Source organism: Sus scrofa, chromosome 16 (genome assembly GCF_054392235.1).
Source record: "Sus scrofa isolate SSC_HxYL_T2T_F1_AM1 chromosome 16, Sscrofa_HxYL_maternal_Yorkshire_Landrace_v2.0, whole genome shotgun sequence".
Lineage (NCBI taxonomy): Eukaryota > Metazoa > Chordata > Mammalia > Artiodactyla > Suidae > Sus > Sus scrofa.
The window spans coordinates 57,205,183-57,228,598 of NC_139398.1; the positions used below are offsets into that span (position 1 = coordinate 57,205,183).

A 23,416-nucleotide genomic window follows, 5' to 3' on the forward strand; every position below is an offset into this window, starting at 1 on the left:
ACCTTTGTCCGACCACCTGTTGGAATATTTTTCTTTGGAATTCTTATAGACATCTTGGATGTAACATACCCAGATAGAACTGTTCTTCCCTCAAACTTTGTCCAGGCCAAAAACTGACTCTTTCTTGCTTTCTTCCTTCTTCCGCATCCAATCCTTTTGTACATTCTATAAAACTGTATCTCAAACCTGGCTGCTTCTCACCATCTTCATTGATGGTCTTGGTCACAATCTCTCATTTAGACTATTTCTATAACCTTCTAAAATACTGGGATGAAATATGGCCTTCAAATAAGCTTAAACAATGTACATATTTATTAGTTCATCAATTCCATGCTCTAGCCTAAACACACACACACACACACACACAGGCCCATACCTCTTTCGTCCTACCTCTGTCTTCTCTTTCGAAAGAACTTAAAAAAAAAATTTTGAAATCATCTTAGATGTATGGAAAAGTTGCAAGACAGCTGGATTTCCACGTACTCTTCCTCCAATTTCCCCTTATGTAACACTCATCAGAATGGTGAAATTTGCATTGGTACATTGCTATTAACTAAACCACACACCTTATTTGGATATCACCAGCTTTTCCACTAATGTCCTTGTGATGGTTCAAAATCCAGTCAAAGATCCTGTGTTGCATTTAGTTGTCGTTCCTTGATGACCCACTGACCCGTGACAGTTGCTCAGTTGTTCAATTTTTCACAATCCTGACGGTTTTGAAGATGGTCTATAGAATAACCCTCAAATTGGGTTTTCCTGATGCTTTTTTTCAGGATGAGATTGGAGTTCAGGATTTTTGGGGAGAATGCCAGAGGTGAAGTCCTCATCACGTTACATCAGGGGCATGTGATATCAACATTTATGCTGTGTTTCCTTGACCTCAATCACTTGGTAAAGACAGTATCTGTCAGGTTTCTCCACTGAAAAGTTGCTGCTTTTCCCTTTCCCCTCCTAATTTTGGAAGCGAGTCACTAAATCCTGCCCACTCTCCAGGGGAAGAGAATTAAACCCCACCTCCTGAACGAGGGGATGTCTATTTGTAATGTAAAATAATGTGAAGCTCCCTTCTCTTTTAAAATATAAATTGACCCATCAGTTAAAAAGAATAGTTCAAAGATCTCCTAAGCACTTGTGGCTGCGTAGCCTTGTTGCTTTATTTGTATATGTATTACTATTAAATACTTATTAAATAGAATGTCTTTAAAACATCATCAGTGTGAAAATTGCTTGTACATATTAGACACTGCAGCTCTTTCTCAATATCCTTTATGAACGGGACAAGTTTATTTTCTCCTTTTGAGGCCAAGGTTGGCTGAGAAAAGGGGCAGAATCATTGGTTATGCTTTCTCTTCTTGCTGGACTCACAGAAATTCTCTTCCTCGGTTTGGTTTGAGGAACCTGTGTGTCTTCAGTCTTACCAAGGGATTGTAAGAAGATAGAGTTCTCTGATAGATTAACTTTCCTCCACCTTTTTTTTTTTATAATGATTTTTATTTTTTCCATTATAGCTGGTTTACAGTGCTCTGTCAATTTTCTACTATACAGCAAGGTGACCCCGTTACCCATACATGTATACTTTCTTTTTTCTCACGTTGTCATGCTCCATCATAAGTGCCTAGCCATAGTTCCCAGTGCTACACAGCAGTATCTCATTGCTTCTCCATTCCAAAGGCAATAGTTTACGTCTATTAACCCCAAATTCTCAGTCCATCCCACTCCCTCCCCCTTCCCCTTGGCAACCACAAGTCTGTTCTCCATGTCCATGATTTTCTTTTGTGTGGAAAGGTTCATTTGTGCCCTATATTAGATTCTAGATACAAGTGATTTTTTGTGTGTGTGTCTTTTTAGGGCCACACCCATGACATATGGAGGCTCCCAGGCTAGGGGCCTACGCCAGAGCCACAGCAATGCAGGATCTGAGCTGTGTCTGCGACCTACACACACAGCTCACGGCAATGCTGGATCCTTAACCCACTGCGTGAGGCCAGGGATCGAACCCACGTCCTCGTGGATGCTAGTGGGATTTGCTAACCGCTGAGCCACAATGGGAACTCTGCTTCACCTTTATTTTCAATGCAGGTATTTGCTAGTTAGCATTGTTAGAAAGAGGGGCAAAACAGACCATAATATCAAGCAAGTAATTATACACAGCAATTCTAAAAAATATGAAAGTCACTAAAAATCATGCCTAATGAAAACAATTAAAAGTTTTTAATATTCTTAAATGTTCTCATGCATTTCTTTAACCTGTGATGATGACTGATTGCATATTTTTTAGTTCAGATGGATGCTTCTAGCTTTTTTTTCCTCTTCCCTTCTCTATTCTTATCCGATGCTAATTTTTTAAATACGTAAATATACTATGCAGAAGCTTTGGCTTATGACTCAGACCAACCAGTCCTTCATGTCTTATCTAATTATCTATATATGTGTTTGTGACCTTATCCTGACATGAGAAAGTGAGGACACACACACACACACACACACACACACACACACACACGCAGCACACCCAGGACTGGGGCAGTAAGTGCATTGATGCTGCACATGTACATCCAAGTGCAGGTCAATCAGTCTGTGGTCCCCATGCAGCAGCGTTGCAGCCCCTCCTGGCTCCATCTGCAATCACTTAGCCCTCCTGGTATTTGCAAGCTTTTGCAGTCCCTGTTCCCAAGGTCTTGGCCACAGCACATTCATTTCTCTCACTTTATTACCATCGTATCTGATTCCAATTTGCTACCAAATTGAGTTTCCAGTTCCGAGCCTGACATTCAAGCCGTCAGGTGGATTAGCTCCTCAGCCTGGTTAGCGCAGACCCTGCAGGTCAGGTGACAGTGGCCTATTAAATGTCCCCTGCTCCTCATCCTGGAACCCAGGCCACTGTGCCAGGGAACAGCAGTGCGGGGTGACCCACCGCAACCTATCTTCTTGTTTAGAACTCGTAATTCCAGACCTGTTGGAAAGACTTCTGATTAAAAACAGAGTTGGTTTTTATCCCTTATCTTGCCGTTTCAGCAGTTTTCTCTCAGAGCAAAGTAGCCAGCTCCTGGTGGGTCACTTGGTGGAATATGATTGATTGAACTATTTGGGGATCATGTATTCGGCCCTTCCCCCTCTATAGCTGATTCTCAGTGATCTGTTTGCATACAAAATTGAACAACACCTGACATATTTTTCTGTTATTGATAACACCTCAGGTCCTTCTCCTTTTCTTTTGATGCTGCTGTCAAATGAACTTTACTAGACAGCAGTATTTACTTCTTTAATTAAACTCTAGGACTTTTGCTATATAGCGGGTCTGAGGAATTTCTTGCTAAATTTCTCTGATGAATGATCACTTCTAGGGAGTTCTGTTTCTGTTTTTTCTCTTTTTTTTTTCACCTGAATATAAAACAAATTCCTCAGTGCTTGCCATAACCCAAGACACACATATAGAAAATTACTCATTGATTTTCTGTTTACATTTCAGTTCCAGAGGAAAACTGTCTTGGTCAAAGATTTTCCTCTTCTCATTAGAGTCTTTAGTAAATAAAGGTGTATTTATGTTTCAGAATCAGGGAGTCAAGTTCAACAAACGCTGTAATTTCTTGGGACGAATGAAGGATTAAAGAAAAACTTGAAACAAGCAAATGAACAACAACAAAAAAGTAAAGCATTTATTTCACACTGAACCCTGCCACCTTTGAAAGGAACATGTTAGCTGTTGGGAGAACAAAGAAGATATTCTGTCCCCCAAATTGTTGTTTTTTCTTGCAATTAAACAGTGGTGTGATTATTTTAACTCTGTATCGAAATACATTTTGCAGTTAATAAGTAAGTAAAGTAATAACTTTGAATAAGTTCTATTTAAAGCAGGATCCTCCTCTGGGTTGCTGCTCTCAAGTTCATTTTCTTTAAGCTGTGCTCAAGTAAATTGCATGGTTTAGAAGTAAGATGTGAGGCCACAGGCCATGACAAACATTTAAGGATCCAATAAAAATAGGGAACAGGAAAGGTGAGTTTGAAGCTGGAGGGGAAACACCTTTAAAAAGATGATGCTTGAGCTCCTGGAAGGCAAAAAAAAGAAATGATAATTATGGGACTGAAAGCCCAAACTTAGTAAAGCCTTTCGAATTTTGAGTTAAAATAGCCAGATGACTCATTGCTTCCTATTCTTTAATTATTGTCATCAAGTAATCCTTCTTACGTGCCCAGGCTGCTGAAAACTCCATTAGTGGGTGGAGGTATTTTTGGATCCCTTTTTGTTTGTTTGGCTTGTCTGCTGGGTTGTTTTGTTTTGTTTTCCCACAGACGCTCCGTAGAAAGGTTGATAATGATCTTAATTTGAGGTAACTATGAGAACACCCTTTAAAACTATAAAGCACTCTATTAATTGTTGCTGTCTGGTTACTTTTTTAGAGGTTCATTAACCTACTTATAAAAATTCTAAATCATAAGTCACATTTGTTTTCAGAAATAACACCAGAAGGAAATCTTTGGCTGTATTTCTTTTGTAAACTGTAATCTTTGATAGACGTGATGTTTTGCAAGAGTTTATTTCTCTTGGGGGTCAACAGTCTGATTTAACTATCCTTTTCATTTCACCTTTCACTTAATTATAATCCTGCAAAATTTCTCCTCCTCCTTGTATTCGTTTCCTCTTTGGGTAAGTTCTTTGGTTCCTCAGAGTTTTCCTTACCCTCAATTACAGGGTCCTGTAACTCAACTCAGTATTTTACTGTCATTGCCTTGGGAGGATTGATGTCTTTTCTGCTCTGGAATTTTGGTAAACTGTGTTTGTACCTTAAACACAGTGTGTAAAGGGAACAATGTAAGAAGGGATCCAGCATAAAAATGATTACGCTAAAATCTTTGCCGTATAGAAAATGCCCAAATCAAGCATAATAAGGATCATACATTTTATGTTGTCTGTTTGGTGTCCTGTTAGTTTGAGGTTAATGGAACATCTCATAGACAATGTTTTGTCTTTTCTTTTGCAGAAGGAGCTGAGTCTCCCCAGAAGAGGAAGTTTGTAAGTAGCATAATTCAGTTTCCTCATTGATTTATTTGCTTTTTCAGATTCTGTTTGTAATGTGATTATTCTCTGACTTGTTAGATTTTCAATGGCAGTTGGAAGATTAATGATAATCAATTGAATTAAGGAAACAAAAAGCTTTGCATTTATTTATAAACATCAGATGTTAATGATTCCAGGATAACTTATACAACATTTCCAGGCTTTCTGCCTTATGGGCCTTGTAAACCAAAAATGCATATTTATTCCTGGGAGAATCTCCATTTAAATTTAAAATTTCTATTATGTAATCAAGCAAGAACATTATTTGATCTGCAGATAGTTTAAATTGATCTGGACAAAAAATTCATGCGTATCTACAAGATCCAGACATCCATGACTGTCTTCTATACCATGGATTTTATGCAGAGTAAATGACACATTTTTGTATTTAATTGATGATGACTTTTCATCTGCCAAACTTTCTATTAGAGCTAGACCTTACTAGTTCATGTAATGCTCTTATATTAAAATAGCAAATTGTTTAATGTTGACTTGATTTCTTTACAGTGTGTTTTAACCTTCTATTTTTAATGCTAATAATATTAAATTTGCATAAATCATAGTGTTTTCTTTTTTCCATTAGCAAGTTGCAGAATGAAATTAATTGCCTTTAATATTCCACTAACTTTAGGGTAGACTTGTTATTAACTAGTTCTGTGGAAGGGCTGATGGAGAAATATTTGCATTAGTTGCCTGATTTAGGTTGAATTTAGTGGATGGGGCAGTGTCCTTCTAAAAAAATTAATATGACATTTAAAATAAGTTGATGTAAATCTCCACTGGCAGGATTGGAAATATACACAGTGACTGTGGAAAGAACTCATTCTGTTGATTAAATCTTGTGAATCTTATCAATCTTTGCATCTAGAAACTAAAACTTCATCAGTCATGAACATTTCATTACTATCCATTTTCACCTCTACTTTTTTAGTTGCCAGGAGGACACTAGACCATTATTCTTGGAGTATGTACCTAAATATATTTTCACGAGCTTCCAGCTTGCATCTCTGTGCACTCTAGGTTAATGGCCTAATAGTTTGCCATAGGAAATGCCCGTAAAATCAAAAACTTACATTTTTCTGCATTTTGATTAGGACTTGTTTGCCTAGACTTAGGAAAGTTCAAAGTTTTTGATATTTCCCATCATGATGAAAAATAAGAAACAAGAAAAACAGAAATATCTATGGGAAATACCTTTCTAAAAAAATTCTCTTTTCCCTCATAGTTTTGTTTAATGCTTAAAAGCATTCTAGGCTTGTCTTTCGTACTTTATTAAAAATCTTTAGAACTTCAGTCACATCTTCTTTTCAGCCTTTATAATAGATTGTGCTTTTTATTCTGTTTGAATTACTATATTTCCTATAAATTATTATTATGAGAATGTTAATTATCAAAATAGACTTTTTTTTATACCCAGTGAAGGGCCATATCTCCTTTTGCACTTGTATAAATCTCAGTTCTGTGCATGCTACCTGATTTATGTTGATAGCCATGAGTTGATGGGGGAAATTCATGGTAAGGAAAATGTTTATATTTCTCTACTTTGAGCATGGAATCTCTAATTAAAGAAGAGGTGAGACCATGCTTTGAATACTATAGTAAGAGAAAGACAGAATTACATTTAAGGCAATTAAAAACCCCTCCTTATAAAAATCAGATGACCTATCGATCCAAGGGGAATGAAACATTGTATAATATCAACATAAATCTACCTGTTTAAAGTGCATTTTGGAAAAATGAACAATTCCAAGGAAAGCCAACAAACATAAACATGTCCTTATGTATTGTCTATTAAATATAAGTAGTTGCAAAAGAAATAATGATGTATGACATAAATGCTCTGGGACGTAATGCTACTCCCAGTAACTACCACACCGAATCCAGTCATTACTGTCCCCATGCAAGTTTCTTTTATGACTTTGAGGAAAAGAAAATACTCATATTATAAATGCTCAACTGATTTTAGTACAAACCCAATGAGGAAGAGCACACGTGGGTTTTTATTAGGTATTGGTGCTCACTGGCATAATGGCACCTGATCATTAAGCCTCTTAACAACCTCCTGAGTTTCTCTATTGCATAGAGGCTTTCAGGTCTTTGAGTACCTCTCCTGGAAAGATTGCGGACTTGATCCTGCTCTTCTGTTGAGGTGTCTTTCCATGTCAACAGTGAGCACCTGCGCAGTGTGATGGATTTCTCCTTGTCTAGAGTTATCCAGCAATGTGCTTGAACTTGTCAGAGGAGGTGTACCTTCAGAAAAGCTGTGCTCTTGGAAGAAGATACCTGATTTTGATGTATCCGCCACTTCTAATGTGTATGTCTTGAAGGCTCATATTTTAAATATGCGTCTTCATCATTGAAACACTTAGAGATTTATTGGCTTTTTCAAAAAACATTTAATATTGTTTTGGAGCTCCCATTGTGGTGCAGCAGAAACAAATCAACCAGTATCCATGAGGACGTGGATTTGATCCCTGGCCTCTCTCAGTGGGTTAAGGATCTGGTGTTGCTGTGAGCTGTGGTGTAGGTCGCAGACACGGCTCAGATCTGGCATTGCTGTGGCTCTGGGGTAGGCCAGCAGCTGTAGCTCCAATTAGACCCCTAGCCTGAGAACCTCCACATGCTGAGGGTGCGGCCCTAAAAAAAAACCAAAAAAAAAAAAAATTTTCTGATTAAGCTTATAGATAATTTTAAAGTCTGAAATCATATGATAAAAACACATACAAAAAGCATATATATATATATATATATATATATATATATATATAATATAAAAGTTAAAGCTTTCACAAATAAAGGACTACAGAAAGTAAGCTTCTCTTTTTAGTACTAATTGAAAAGGATAAAAAAGCAAACTACAGTTCCTCTAGAAAAAAGTAATTCAGATCCCCAGTGATTTTTAATTTATGACCATTTTCTTAAGGACTAGCTAGCTTGAAGTGTCTGTTTCATATGTGTTTTAAAAGGTTGTGAAGACAGTGATTTTTGACTTTTTTTTTTTCTTAATGGTATAAAGGGCAGCAGACAGGCGAGGTCAAGGAACTCCTTTCCAGGCTGGATGTTACTAAGTAACCAACGGACCCTGGATCAGTTTTCTAGAGGCTTTTCCAGCCCTTTACCTACATCAAGGCCCCAGACCCCAGCTCTCCTCTGGCCCCCTATCCGAGTGGGTTTTAGCCAGTTCTCTTCTCCTTACAAAGAGGAGCCATTTGCTCCTGATCCCAGATTCTTCTAGCACTTTCCTTGTCTTCCTCAGAACTAAAGTTGCCATATTCTCTGCTCCTTTTCCTCTCAGCTAGCTACCTATCAAAATCTATGTATCCTGAATAAATCATGATATAGTCATACAACGAAATCCTGTACAGCAGGTAGGACAACTGAACTTGAATGGATCCATCAACAAGTTTAATTACAAAAAAATGCAATGTTGAGCAAAAGCCAAAAGCAAATTCCAGATACTAGAGAGCATTTATGTTGTCAAGTTTCTCATAACACCGAATCTAAACTGTGCATATTTATAAAAGAGCTAATAGTGTTGTGGGTCCCTTAACTAGTCCTTTTGAACTTGGGTCCTAAAATGACAGTTCCAAGGGGAAAGCTCTCTGGGAGGGCTTCATTTTCAAGCAGGCAAAGTGGAAGAAGGGTACAAGCCTAAGATGTGGGCTAATGGATGGTTGAGAGCAAAACCAAGGTTCCCTGGTGGCTCCTCTTTAATTTTAAAGGACCCCTTCGTGTTTTGTTAATTGCCCAGATAAACAACTCTCCAGGACAGAGGGCGCTCCTTTTTTTTCATGGACTTTCCTGGAGACAATGGCAGGGAATTCGTTGGGGCCAGCTCCCTTACCTCCTCCAATCTTTAGATTCTCCCACCCCCACACCCCCAACACAGAGGAAACTGCGCTTTATTCCAGCAGATAAATTCTTCTTGCTACCTAAAAGAGCCTTTCTCCTATGACTTTTTTTTTTTAATTTTTTTTTGCCTTTTAGGGCCACACCTGCAGCATATGGGGGTTCCCAGGCTAGGGGTCAAATCAGAGCTACAGCTGCTGGCCTACGCCACAGCCACAACAACTCGGGTCCAAGCCGTGTCTGCCAGCTACACCACAGTTCACAGCAAGGTCAGATCCCTAACCCACTGAGTGAGGCCAGGGATCAAACCTGCATCCTCACGGATCCTAGTCAGGATTGTTAACCACTGAGCCATGAAGGGAACTCCCTCTTCTCTGACTTTTTAGTCATGCAGTCATGTTACTGCATTGTTTCATGGGGCCCTGTAGTTTTGGGATCTGTAGAACCATCTGCAGTTATCACTTTATTTTTGTAGAATAAGTGACTGACACTTGATTAGTCAGTTTCTTGGCTTTACGTTTTTTTGGCCACACACATCTGGCAGCAGAAACCCAAAGCAAAAGTAGCTCCCCCTGTACACAGAAGGCCTCAGAAGTATGTTTCTGCATGCCGAGGAATTGCAGGGAATATTGAAATTACTAAAAGCAATTTAGAAGTCCTCTTGGGTTAATTTTTCATTTCTCCATCTAGCAACTGGTATCTAGCACCTATTTCTCTCCATAGAGTTTTCTCTCTTCTCCCTTCCCCTTTTCCTTTCATTATTATTCTGGATTGGTTGGGGTCCAGTAGGGCTGGCATAGACTAAACAGGGTGGGGTACTGTTGGCATACAGTAGTTTCGAGTCTTCTTGGAGGTCTGTTTCCCTATCCACAAAAAAGACAGGCATCTTAAACACACCGGGGTGCCAGACATCCCAGTAGCAGACAGTCATTCAGCTGGATCTTAAAGGTATTTTTCTCCTCACTGTCTCCTTGAAATGCACAAGCCTTTGGGCGGGGTGTTCCTGAGCTGTATTCAGCACAGCAGAAGCTGAGTCATTAATGGGAGGCTTCTGGTGGACCCATGGGGAACAAGACAGGGAGCGCCCTGTCAAGAGCCCTTGCGCTACATGTGTAAATTAACAAATGTATAGAAAGGGTGATAAACTGACTTCCCATCTCCTATTTTGTCTCTCTTGAGTGCGGGCAGGAAAGGGTGTTTAGTATGGGCTGGAAGACAAGAGTGAACAGCAGAGGGAGACACTGTTGGCAGAGTGGTTGGGACTCCAGAGGCAGGAGAACCTGCAGGTTACTGGAAACTTCTGGATTTAGCTGGGCCTGCTGGACTTATAAGACAGTCAGTCTCACTGTAGATTGATTGAATGGGTACCCTGGATTAGGGTATTTCTTCGGTTAAAATTCCTCATTGTGAGACAAGATAGGAAGTGACCTTCTATGTAATTGGATAGGCTTGAGTCGGTGTCATTGGCTTATGTTGGTTTGTGTATTTTTTTAAAATAGAAGACATATCCAGGCCGGTTATATTTCAGCCAGAACATACTGCCTTGATGAGCTATTTAGGAAAGCAGTTTGAGTAAAATGAGGTTATTTCTAGAATGAGAAGTGAGGGAATCACCTTGGTTTTACAACTGAGTTGAATTGGATTTATGAGATTTTTCAGAAAGGTGAAGGCAACGTTTTTTGAAAGAGAGGGAAAGGGCTTAATTCAAGCAAAATAACGGGCATGTAAACCGTATTGGGGTAAGTTTTAAAATAAATGTCGTTTTCTTCCTAGCACTTTCTTCCCGCCTACCCCCACACTGAAGCAAGCATTCAAAATATCTATTGTCGAAGCCAAATGGAAGTCCAGTGTCATTTTGAATGTTAGAAACCCAGAAACAAAACAAAGAAAAAATTGAGTGTTGCATCTGAATTAGCATTTAAAGTGGCATGTTTATATAAAAAGAGAATGGTGTAATATATCCTGAGAGTAAGGAGAGGATTTCAGACTGTGAAAGAATGTCAGCTGCATTTATATATTCATCGAATAGCCAGTTTGGTATTTGGTACGTATTTGCAGTACCCTGCTCACGCCTGCATTCATCTGTGAAGGGGGGTTGGGGAGGAGACCTGGGAGGTATAGACACAGTGTAGGATTGAACTTTGCACCTTTGAAAATTATTAGGAAGACCCAATCCTTTTGCTCCAGGGAAGCAAGGGTTTCCATCCAGAGGAAGGGAGGGTTAGGTCACCTAGGGAGGTTTATCAAAATACGGTTGTGCCTGTTCAAAAACACTAGGGAGTGCAAATCAGAACCAACGTGTACGTGTGTCAAGGGCAGAGGCACAGGGAGCTGGAGGCTTGTGGACTCCCAAGAAGAATCTAAATGCCACTGCCAGCTGGGAATAGCTCTTCTTAGCAGAGCTTGAGGGTATGTGGAGTGGCAGAGTGGGTTTCTGGATACCCAAAGGCATGAGGAAAAGTTCTCCATTTCATATTTACTAGAATGACGTTTCAGCAAGCCTGAGTCAAATGACGTTTCAGCAAGCCTGAGTCAAACAAAATTTGGAGAGTGTTCAGCAAACCCTGGGGAGGGTGGCGCACTGAGGCAGGCAGTACCCGGGCTTGCTCACTAAATGCCTGCCCCCTTCTCAGGTCTGGCATTTTAGAGCCACATCACCAGGGTTCAGTCCTACCTCTGCTGTTTTAAGCAGCTCTGTGACCTTCAGAAGATTACCGCCGTGTTTCTTCATTTCCTCGTCTGTAAAGATGGGTATACTCTTCTATCCTGGAGTGTTCTGAGGATTGAATTAGTTAATATTGGTAACATTTATAAGAGGGCCTGGTGTGCAGTAAGCTCTATGTGTTTCGTTAAATAAAATAAAATGGGAATTAAGCCCTCTCCCTCCAGCTTTCCACCCCTCATCACTTATTTTTGTCCTGTAGAGTTGGACAACAGACTGCCAAGAAGGCTAAGAGAGTTTTTATAAAGTGAGATCATTTGAGTAGCATTTTCGGGGGGTGGGGGGGGGCACGTGATTTTGCTTACCAATCCTTCTGTCAATGCAGTGCTGTTATGGAGGTAGCTGACTGCGTTTACTTGGGTGGATCTTGCCCTGTGTCCCTCCTGGTGACAGGAGGTTTCTAGGTGTGTGATGGGAGCAGACCCCACAGTGTTCCAACTCTATCATATCAAGCTGTGAGGGAATTCCATGTGCTCACTGGCTTCTCTTCTAGAATAATGCATCACTTGAAACCTACCCATCCTTCTCAGCATGGTATATAGGTTACTTCTCGAAACCGTGTCTGGGACAGACAGGTGTTGAGGAAAATTAAGTGGGAGACAATAGGTATCCATATAGAAAATTTGATCATAGGATTTCAGAGCTGGAACTGAAACCTGATTTTAAATACCTTTGATTAGTGAGGAACTGACAACTTGGAGGATTTAAGGTTGTGTGTGTTCAGATTGTTTCCTAAGTAGGAATCATGGCCAGAAGGTAGGGTTCCCACCCACCAGGGACTGGAAAGCAACCTTTCCTTCAGAGCAGTACCCTTGAGTTAGAGATAACCAGCGGGGGTGTGAGTGCATTTTGTTCCATGACAACATGAACTATGGGAGTTCCCTGGTGGCTCAGCGGGTTAAGACCTGGTGGTGTCACTGCAGCAGCTTGTATCACTGCTGTGGCAGGGTTTTGATTCCTGGCCCAGGAACTTCTGCATGGCATGGGTGTGGCCAAAAATGGAAAAAAAAAAAAAAGATAGGAATTATCATATTGACATCCACAGTGCATATCACACAAAAGGTAGACTTCACAGAGTCTTCTTGATTTCACCGTGCTTGTCATGGTTTCTTTGAAAACCATTTTGGAAAGCATGACCTCAAACTCCTCTTGAGAGTGTGTGCTTAAAACTGCATCCGAACGGGAAACATCTAGTCACAGACCAGCACTGCTAGGATACTGAGTTTCCTTAGACTGGTAACGAGACTAGTGATGGCGACACTGGTGGGTGTGGCAGTCCCAGCGGCAGGAACTGGCCGTCCCCACTTGTGTCCACTGTCCAGTGAGGCATGTGAGCAGGGCAGCTGCGGTCTGTCCTCTTGACACCGTGGTGCCATAGCAGGTTGTCCTCTGAGGGGAAGCATGGAGAGGTGGGAGGTGGCTGGAAGACCTGGCCTGTGTCTTGCTGTTCCTCCTTAGAATGTCCTCTGCCATCTGACTGCTGAGACAGACTCCCTGTTCTTTTACTTCTGTGGCAGCTGACTGTCAGCTGACTCAGACGTAAGCAACGGGGTGGGGGGGTGGAAAGTATTTTAGGATTTCCTTCCCTCTTTCTGTAATGGGGTCCTCCCCCCTGAGAATTCTGGCAGGTTTCTTTCCTCTGAATACACATGCTTGTCTTTGGACATGTTGTTATGTGAAGTCACTTCTTCTGGGATGGGGTTGGGGATTTTGCCATGCCTCTGTGCTGGAGCATAAGAAGTGCCCATAGAACATGCCAGCACCTGTTCACCTCTCTTCCTGTCAGCCTTCTGGGCTCTGCTTCACCCCATACCTCACCCAGGTAGCTTTTGACTCCAAGCCATAGGGAAATTCTGAGCAGATAGTTCCGTAAACACAATCGTTCAAGAGAAAAATGTTTTTTGTTTTTTTTTTTTTAGGGTCACACCTACGGCATATGGAGATTCCCAGTCTAGGGGGCAAATCAGAGCTATAGCCGCTGGCCTACACCACAGCAACACCAGATCTGAGCCGTGTCTGTGACATACACCACAGCTCACAGCAACACCAGATCCTTAACCCACTGAGCGAGGCCAGGGACCGAACCTGCATCCTCATGGATGCCAGACATACTCGTTTCTACTGAGTCATGACAGGAACTCACAAAAATTTTTTAAAAATTTGTTTTATTTTTATTTTTTATTTAATTTATATATATATATTTTGGCCACCCCCACAGCCTGTGGAAGTTCCCGTGCCAGGGATTGAACCTGTGCCATTAGCAAGGACAATGTTGAATCCTTAACCTCCTGAGCCACCAAGAAACTCTGGGAAAATATTAAGTATATCCTATGAATTGTATTGGCATGTGGAAGTGGGTGGCATCAATTTTGCCTAGCAGAATAAATTTTAATGTTTTTTTAAAGAATGAAAATTCTAATAATAATAAATTTAAATATGCATAATATGTTGACGGAAAGGTTTTTTAAATGTCTCTGCTCTAGAACTATAATCTTTCAAGAAACATTTGCCTATTTTGTAGATGCGTAGGAGAGAGTGTCCTTCCTCTATTAGAAGATGTTAATTTGGCCTAGGCACTGTGCCCTTTATTGTGCAGAAAAAACGATTTCTAACTTTTGTTATGTCCCAAAGTCAACCTTGTGGTGACTTTAGCCCTGGGTGCTGAACACTTACGGTTATTTTCCAATGCTGACGCTAATGTTACTGGTGGTGGTGAGATGTGCTTTGTAACTTAAGAAGGAAGGTCCGCTTTGAGGCAGAGGTTATCTGTAGGATTTTTTTTTTCTTTCGGAAAACTGAGGGGTGTTTTTTCTTGGAGAAGTCAGCACCCTCTGACATCCTCATGTAGTTGCCATGGAGCTCATGACATTCACTGCAGAGACAGTGGGGACCTTCCCCCTAGGCTGGCGGTGGGGTGGAAGGAGGGCGTAGTCCTCTTCCTTAGGCTTCCCTTGGCCTTGGAGGCTTCCCTTGTCCCCCTTGGCCGAGCAGGCACTAAACAGGATTTGCTCTGCAAGGGGCTCATGAGTGAGTTCACGGGGGTTTGGTATTTCAGGGTAGAAAGCATAGTGCTTAGTATCTTAACAAATCAAGAATTAATTATCTGGGAGAATAAGCAGAAGGTTTTTTATGTCTAGGATAAATTATTTTAAACACTAAAACCAGCCTTTGTAGATTAAGGAAGCCCTTGGAAACCATGGAGTATGTTTTTAAAATGCACTTGACATCATATACTGAAATGAAATTAATAGATCAGTAGATGCTTTCATGTCTTAGGGGAACCATGGTGGCTTTTTTAGGTGAGATTCTAAGGTATTACCAATTTGTATGTAAATGCAGTTGATTCTGATAGAATTGCAGGGAAAAATGCTGTCATCAAACATCTGTTAAAAAGCGTGTTACTTAATTACTGTCTTTGAGAATTCAGCCCACTTAGCTCTATTCTAATTTTTTCTTTTTTTTTTTTTTTTTTTCTGGAAGGTATTGGACGAACATATCCTTAAGAGCACAGCAGGGGGTGGTGTGGTGGTGGTTATCTGGGGAGATACTTAAAAAGAGAATTAAAGCAAATATAGTTCAAATTGGTCCTTCTCCAGGCTCTGTGTAATCGCTTCCTTCTCAGCACGTACCTTTTATCCAGCTGAACGTCACCTAGGCTGTATTATGTTAAGTACCTGGGACTTGTGAGTTCTGTTTGTATTAAACCACAGCAGAAATGAAAACAACAAAACAGTTTCCTCTCATGAAATCCCATGTAGCATGAGCAACATAACCCTACATGGTCTAGTAGTTAATGTTTTCCCCAAAAGCTAACAGTGCTTCTCCCTCCCCTATTTCTCTCTTTCCTTCTTCTTCTTTTTTTTTTTAAAGCTTGATTGAGGCATGGTGGGCATACAATAAACTGCTCTTAAAGTAAGCAATTTCACAAGTTGACACATGTATATACTTGTAAAACCAGCACCACAATCAAGGTAATGAAATATCCATCTCCTCCAGAAGTTTCTTCTAACTGACTTGTAACTTCTCCCTCCCTCTACCTCTACATGCCCAGCCAGGCAGTTACTAATATTTTCTGTCTCTAAAGATTAGTTTGCTGCTCCTAAAATCTTAACTAAATGGAACAATACTCTTTGTATTCTTTTTTAATCTGGTTTCTTTCGCTCAGAATAATTATTTTGAGAGTCTTCTCTGTTGCAGCGTATGTTAATAGTTCATTGCTTTTTTTCCCCTAAGTAATATCCTATTGAATGGATAATGTCATAGTTTGATTATCTATCCATTTGTTGGACATTTGGGTCACATACAGTTTTTGGCCATTATGAAACCTCTATATGCAGTTGGTAAGCTGTCTCCCATCTCATGGCTTGTGTTTTCAGTTTCTTTACAGCATCCCATAAAGAGCCAAAGTTTTTAGTTCGATGAAGCCTAATGTACCAATTTGTTCTTTAAGTGGCCTTGCTTTTGGTGTGACATTTAAGCCATCTTTGCCTGATTTGGGGTCACAAAGATTTTCTCCTACTTTTTTTCAGAAGATTTATAATTTTATATTTTTACATCTACGATTCATTTAAAGTCTGGGTGAAGTGTGGATTGAAGTTTACGCTCTTGCATACAAGTATCTGATTGTTCTTTGCACCAGTTGTTGAACAGACTATCTGTTCTCTTGTGAACTCCTTTGCAGTTTTGTGGGAACTTGCTTGTCCATAAATGTGTGTCTATCTATAGACTTTCTTTTCTGTTTCATGAGTCTATTCGTCTTTATATCAATATCCCACTGATTTGATTATTGTAGCTTTATAACAAGTTTAAATATCAGGTAGTGTGAGTCCTCTCACTTCATTTTTTTTTTTTTTTCCAGAACTGTTTTGACTACTCTGGATTAGGACTCACTTTTTTTTTTTTTTTTTTCAAGAACTGTTTTGACTACTCTGGATTCCGTAATTTTGGAATCAATTTGTCTATTTCTACAAAAAAAATTGAGATTTTTATAGGAATTACATTGAAAGTATAGATCTATTTGAGAGGCTCTGAAGAATTTTCCAGTGGTTATAATGAAACTCTGGTTTTAGAGATGGATTGGTGAGAATAACGTGTGAGTTGATCCAGTGTGAAGAGATTGGGATGGAATTGTCCCCCAAGAGACACTGATGGAGGAGATGGGTGACCCAGCTGGGAGAGACCGAGTTGAGGAATGAGTGACCATAAATGAGCAAATAGCCCTCAGAGAAGTCCAAGAGAAATGGTTGGGTGGCTGGTTCAGGAAGCAGCTCAGGCTGAAGTCAGAGGGGACTAGCTACATTTCTTCTGGAAAGAAGAACTGCTTTGGAGAGCTCAGGCCCAGCAGAGTTGGGAGTGGCAGAGGAAGAGTGTGGCCAGACAAGGTCACGTCTTCATGTCTAGGCAGGGAGAGAGCCACAAGGCTGGAAAGATGCAGGGAATGCTTAGAGAGGGGTGGTGTCATGTCGTAAAACAATGAAGGCTGGTTATACGATGTGACAACTAATTGTTAGTCCATAACAGTGTTTCTCAACCCGAGGTACTTTTGTCCCATACGTGAACATTTGACTATGTCTAGAGACATTTTTGATTGTCACAGCTATTGGGGTGAGGTGGGGTTTCTCCTATCCTCTAGTAGGCAAGAAACGCCAGGGATGCTGCTAAACATCCCCCAGTGTACATGGAAACACCCCACCACCACCAAAGACTTACCTACCCAATATATTAGTAGGTGGAGAGCCCTGGTCTGGAGAGGGAGGACAAGAAAAGAGGGTGGAATGAGAGTGGAGCTGATTGATTGCTCTGATGCCTCACAACTGTATTGTCTTGAGAAGAAATACTCTCCTGTGTGGTGACCGTGCAAAGTTACCTTGCATGATCAGGAGCTGGTCTTTGGAAATGTCTTTGGGCATGTTTTCAGAAGATGCCTAAAAGTGTTATAAAATAAAGATAGTTTAACCAAAACCTGCCTTGACTACAAATGAAGAAATGTTGAACATTTGGGTTAATTTGCTTAAGGAGAAAGTACTTATTTCCACATGGCATTGTCCATAGATGAAGTTCATCAGTTGGGAAACTTTTGATTGCAAGTAATAGAAAACCTAACACAAAGCAGCTGAAACAATAAAGACAATTCATTTGCAAGGGTTGTTCCAGAGGCTTAGTGTTGACTCAAGGACTCCATTTCTCCTTCATCCCAGAGGAGACTTCCTTCCTGGCTTATAGATGCTGCTAGCAGTTACTTTTTCTCCTGTTCGTTCTCATCAGTTGTGGATTTTTCTAATCCTACCATTATGGGTTTCTCTTTGAGCCATCTTAAATTATGTGTCCATCCTTGAATATGTTAATTTTAATGTGACTGCTAGAAAACTGAAAATTGTATAAGTGTTTCCAGGCTGTGTATCAGGTGGACAGAACTGGCTTAGACTATTCAGGAGTACCTGGGCATGGGTGAAGTCAGCCTCACCCAAACCGCATGGCTGATACATGTATGGGAGAGAGATGGAATGGATGTTGGGCAAGTAAGAAAAAAAATGAGCCCTGTGATGACTGACATAGGCAAAAAAGGGAATAGTGGTTTAATTGCTATTATTTTGCTAAAGATGAATGTCTGGAAATATTACTGCTCTACTCCCACTAATAAAAGCTAATGTTTTTTTCTTAAATTTATTTTTGAAAGTTCTAAAAACTAACGTAAGGCTCATAGTAACAGTTGAAACAGCACAAAGATACCTAGCAGGAAGTAAATAATCCCCATCCTTTCCAGTTGCTCTTTCCATTCCCAGCCCTGTGTGGCTATTGTTAGTCTGGGCTGTGTTCTTTCTCCATTCCTTACTCCATGTCCATGAGCGTGCATTCACATCCATTGTTTTGCTGTGGTTGTTGCTGTTGTCATATGGAATTAAAGCTCTTCTATTTGCTTTTCTCACCTTATCTACCTTCCAAGTTAGTATCTACAGAGTCATCTTGTTCTTTTAAATAATACATGATATTCTGTATTATAGATATACTGCATTTCATTTCCCCATTTCCCCATTAATGAACATTCTTGTTATCCCCAGTTCCCCCTCTTTCTCTGCCCCACAACAAACAATGCTGCAATGAACATCTTTGTACCTATGTCCTTACGTACTGGTCCTTTTTTTTCCCCTATAGGATAGATTCCCAGAAGTGGAATTGCTTGGTCAAACGGTATGTGTATTTTTAATTTTAATAGATATTTTTACATTCTTTTCCCCAAAGGAATATAGTGAATCACATTTGCACCTAAGAGTCCCCATTTCCTACCTTCTCACCAGCCACTGTTGCTTTTAATTCTTGCCAGTCTTATTACCTCTGAACATTAATTTACATTTTCTTCACTGCCACTGATGTTGAATATATTTCCATATGTTTACTGTCCGTTTGAATTTCAGTTGTCTTCATTTCCTATTTGATTCCACTGCCCATTTTTCTGCTTAGTAGTGTTTTTCTGTAACAATTTCTGGGAGCTATTTGTTGTGTTTTAGAAATGTTAATCCTTTGTTATATGTGTGCAAATATAGCTTCATAGTTCTTGTCTTTGTATATGATGTCTTTTATCAAAAGAAAATTGTCAATTGTGTTTAATCAAATATGCCTGTCTTTTTCTTTATCGCCTCTGAGTTACCTGTTTTGCTCAGGATGGGATTGTCCATCCTGTAGTCATACTCCTGTACATTTTCTCCCTCATTTTGAAAACATTAAAGTATTACTCCAGTTTTAAGTTTTGCATATAATATGAGGTAGGATTCTATCTTTCTTTCTTTTTTTTCTCTCCTAGATGGATAGCCAGTTACTTAAGTCCTAGTTACTACAAGAAACTTTATTTTTCATGGGATTGAAATGTTACCCTTGTCACATATCAAGATGCTATATACATTTGTATCTGTCTCTGGCCTCTCTGTTTTGATACCTGTCTGTCTATTTCTATGCCAATACCATTTTGTTTTGAATGCAGTGGCTTTCTAATGAGGTGTAATGTCTGGTAAGTTCTCTCTCACTAGTCTTGTTATATTTTCGTGGTTGTTATTAGCCATGTGTTGTTTTTTTTTTTTTCATATTGATCTGGTTAAATTAAATTTTAAAACTTAAAGATGAGGAGTTTTGCCTTAAATATTTTGAATATGATATATAATAATCTGATAAAAACAAAATAATAATTTCTCAGTATGAGTATACCTTTACTTGATGTTACCAATTGGAAAATACTTACTAATAACCCAAAGGTTTTTCTACGAATTTTAAGTCTTTAAATGTAATTTTACTTTGTTCCTGTGTCAACTATACAGTTACCTCAAGATACCAAAAAGGAGATACAGGCATGACGTATTTTAATCTTTCTAAAAGTTAGATTATAATAAAGCCAAAGCGATTAAAGCTTTCAGTGACTGTAACCTTATAAATAATTCATATTTCTATTTATGTAACAAACTATAAGGTATACCAATACCTGGATTGGTTGAGGGGTATGTAAATATAATAATGTGAACGAAGAACTGTAACTGAAGTGCTAATAAACAATATGTTTTGCCATCTTTTATGACTTGATGTTTCTAAAACTTAATATTGATGTAAGAAATTGTCACACTTGAAATTTGGGTTATGTAGTATTTTATGCTTTTGACAATTCTCAACACTGTTTATATTAATGTGATATTAATTTTGTTCATTGACATTCTTAATAGCTTTTTTGGAAACTTAGTTGTTATAATATCAAGGTAATAAATACCTTTGCGTTTCTCTAAAGATATTTGAATATTGGAGCTAAACCCTAAAACTGCCTCTGATTAAAAATAATAGTGATACTGTCTAACAGATGAACACGGGTTCTACCCATGTTTACTTGGTTAGGGGGAAAAGGGCATTTCTTTGGTAGCCAATGGTGAAATAATATATTGTGATTATTATTGAGTGATATACTTGGAAAAATGTAATTATGTTTTAAAAATGAGATTCTTAGTGCTTTCAGTGGTATTATAATTCAAACAAATGGATTGGTGTGGTAATTTTTGCGTGTCTATAAATATTAAAGATGGTAATTTTAAAAAAAGAAACTAATTTAAATTATTCACATCAAGACCAAAGAGTTCACTTTGAGCCTTCTTTATGAACTTATCTTTATTAAGTCTACACCAAATATAATTTTCCTGACCTGTTCAAAATAAGGTAATAGTTACCTCTTGGCTTCCACCCAGTGTTTATATGAAACAAGCTAATAGGCACCCCACATACCCCAATTTTGTCTCTAATACTACTTTCCACAGTACCAAGACCTGCTGAAACCTAACTGGATGCTATGATGGGGATAAGGAAAACATTTTGTTGGTTTTAGAACTGTTTTTTGTGGGTGAGAGTTGTTTTGGGATTTTTTTTTTTTTTTTTTGGTATTTGTTTTGTTGTTTGTTTTGTTTTATTTTGCTGGAGAGCAGAGATACTTTCAAAAGTGTGTGGAGGGGAGTTCCCGTCATGGCACAGTGGTTAACGAATCCGACTAGGAGCCATGAGGTTGCGGGTTCGGTCCCTGCCCTTGCTCAGTGGGTTAAGGATCCGGCATTGCCGTGAGCTGTGGTGTAGGTTGCAGACGCGGCTCAGATCCTGCGTTGCTGTGGCTCTGGCGTAGGCCGGAGGCTACAGCTCTGATTGGACCCCTAGCCTGGGAACCTCCATATGCCGCGGGAGCAGCCCTAGAAATGGCAAACACACACACACACACACACACACACACACAAAAAGTGTGTGGAGCTGTAAACTGAAGGAACTTCTCCTTGCCGATATTGGAAATTTAAGTGATGGGGAAATGGTTAACTATAAGCCATTGAACAAACTGAGCCTACCAAAAGCCAAGAGTCAGTCATGTTTTATCAGAGGTTGACAAATGATATAAACTGCAACAAATCAAAGGCATATCACATTTCTGTTTCCAGATAAGCTGTATTTTTACCAATTCAAGTTGTATTTCCTGCACTTGAGTTTAAATCATCATCAAAATAGACAAAGTTGATGAATATAAATACAAAAAGATATTTGTGGTGTTCCCATTGTGGCTCAGCAGTAACAGACCTGACTAGTATCAATGAGGATGCGGGTTTGATCCCTGGCCTTGCTCAGTGATTTAAGGATCTGATGTTGCCATGAGTCGTGGTGTAGGTTGTAGCTGCAGCTCAGATCTGGTGTTGCTGTGGCTGTGCTGTAGGCCAGAAGCTGTAGCTCTGATTTGACCGCCAGTCTGGGAACTTCCATGTGCCCGTGGGTACAGCTGTAAAAAAAAAAGAAAAAAGAAGATATTTGTTATAAAATATCATATCACTTGTATACAGAATCTAAAAAAACGTAATACAAATGAACTTATTTACAAATCAGAAACAGACCCATAGACATAGAAAACAAAACCATGGTTACCGACAGGGAAGGCTGGGAAGAATAAAGTGAGGATATGGGATTAACAGATACCCTGTCCATATATAAAATAAACAATAAGGATGTACTTGATAGTACAGGGAACTATAGTCAATATCTTGTAATAACCTATAGTGGAAAAGAATCTGAAAGAGAATATATGTATGTATGTGAGTGTGAGTGTGTGATACAGCCAACTGAATCACTGTACTGGACATGTGAAACTAACACGATACTGTAAATCAACTATACTTCGATTTTAAAAAAGATACGGAGTACATTTTAAATTCTGCGTTTGTGCAAATACTGTATTGTTGATTTAATTTTATTTTTATTTATTTTTATTTTTTTTGCTCTTTAGGGCCACACCTGCAGCATGTGGAGGTTCCCAGGCTAGGGGTCTAATTGGAGCTACAGCCACAGCAATGCAGAATCCTAGCCACATCTGTGACCCACAGCACGGCTCGCAGCAGTGCCGGATCCTTAACCCACTGAGTGAGGTCAGGGATTGAACCTGCAACGTCACAGGTCCTAGTTGGATTCCTTTTTGCTGCACCATGACAGGAACTCCTGTATTGTTAATATTAAAGTCATTTTTAAATATAAGCAGTCTATCATAAGAACTTAAAATCACAGGAAAAAGAAGTAGGTTTTTTTAATCATAAGATTAATAATAAAGGGATGTTTCTTTCATCATCTGCCAAATATTTAAGCCTTTAATTTGCTCCAGGGCTGCCCAAGCCTAGACTCTGGAAGATAGAGTTGTTTAACTTTGGATGGAGAATCTCTCTATATTTGTAAAACACATCAACATATACAACCATTTGTGACCAGAGGTTGGAGTGGCTGTGGTAGAATCCACAGGAAATGAATAGTTTTTTTTTGTACTTGAATCCAGGAAAACTCTAGTTGATGCAACTGTGCCAATATTGCCAAAAAACCCACTGTGATTTAGGGGACTTGTAGTGATAAACTGGGAAGAGATAAGCCCGAGAATAATTAAAATAATTATGAAGTCCTTCTTCATAGGACTTAAGAAATGAGGAAGGAAGTGCCCCCAAACTGAAGCCTTGGGTAAAAGTCATCATATGTGTTGATTTAAATGAATAAACTAAGGTTATGTTGAGCCCCCCCTGCTGTACATGAAGATACTAAGCTAGTGATGATATTACTGTGCTGGCCGGAAAAACAATGATGTACCTGCAAAAATATTTCTGGTATTATGTTCAAAGCAGCATTCCTTAGGGCCAGAACCCCTTTAACTCATTCCTTAGGGCCAGAACCCCTTTAACTCATAAGTGTTCCTATTTATTTATTTATTTATTTATTTGCTTTTTAGGGCCATACCTGTGGCATATGGAATTTCCCAGTCT

At 39.4% G+C, this 23,416-nt stretch overlaps 1 protein-coding gene across 32 annotated transcripts in view; it reads left to right on the forward strand.

The window, feature by feature from the left end:
* Positions 1-23,416, forward strand: part of MAST4 (microtubule associated serine/threonine kinase family member 4) — a 589,108-nt gene that overhangs the window by 294,289 nt on the left and 271,403 nt on the right. For 20 of the 32 annotated variants that reach the window (XM_085002340.1, XM_085002344.1, XM_021076748.2 and 17 more), the window contains 2 exons: positions 4,983-5,014; positions 18,783-18,818. In XM_085002340.1, coding sequence (XP_084858466.1) covers positions 4,983-5,014; positions 18,783-18,818 — 68 coding nt within the window. The remainder of the gene's footprint in view (positions 1-4,982; positions 5,015-18,782; positions 18,819-23,416) is intronic. The other 12 variants (XM_021076752.2, XM_085002345.1, XM_021076753.2 and 9 more) reach the window with 1 other exon arrangement.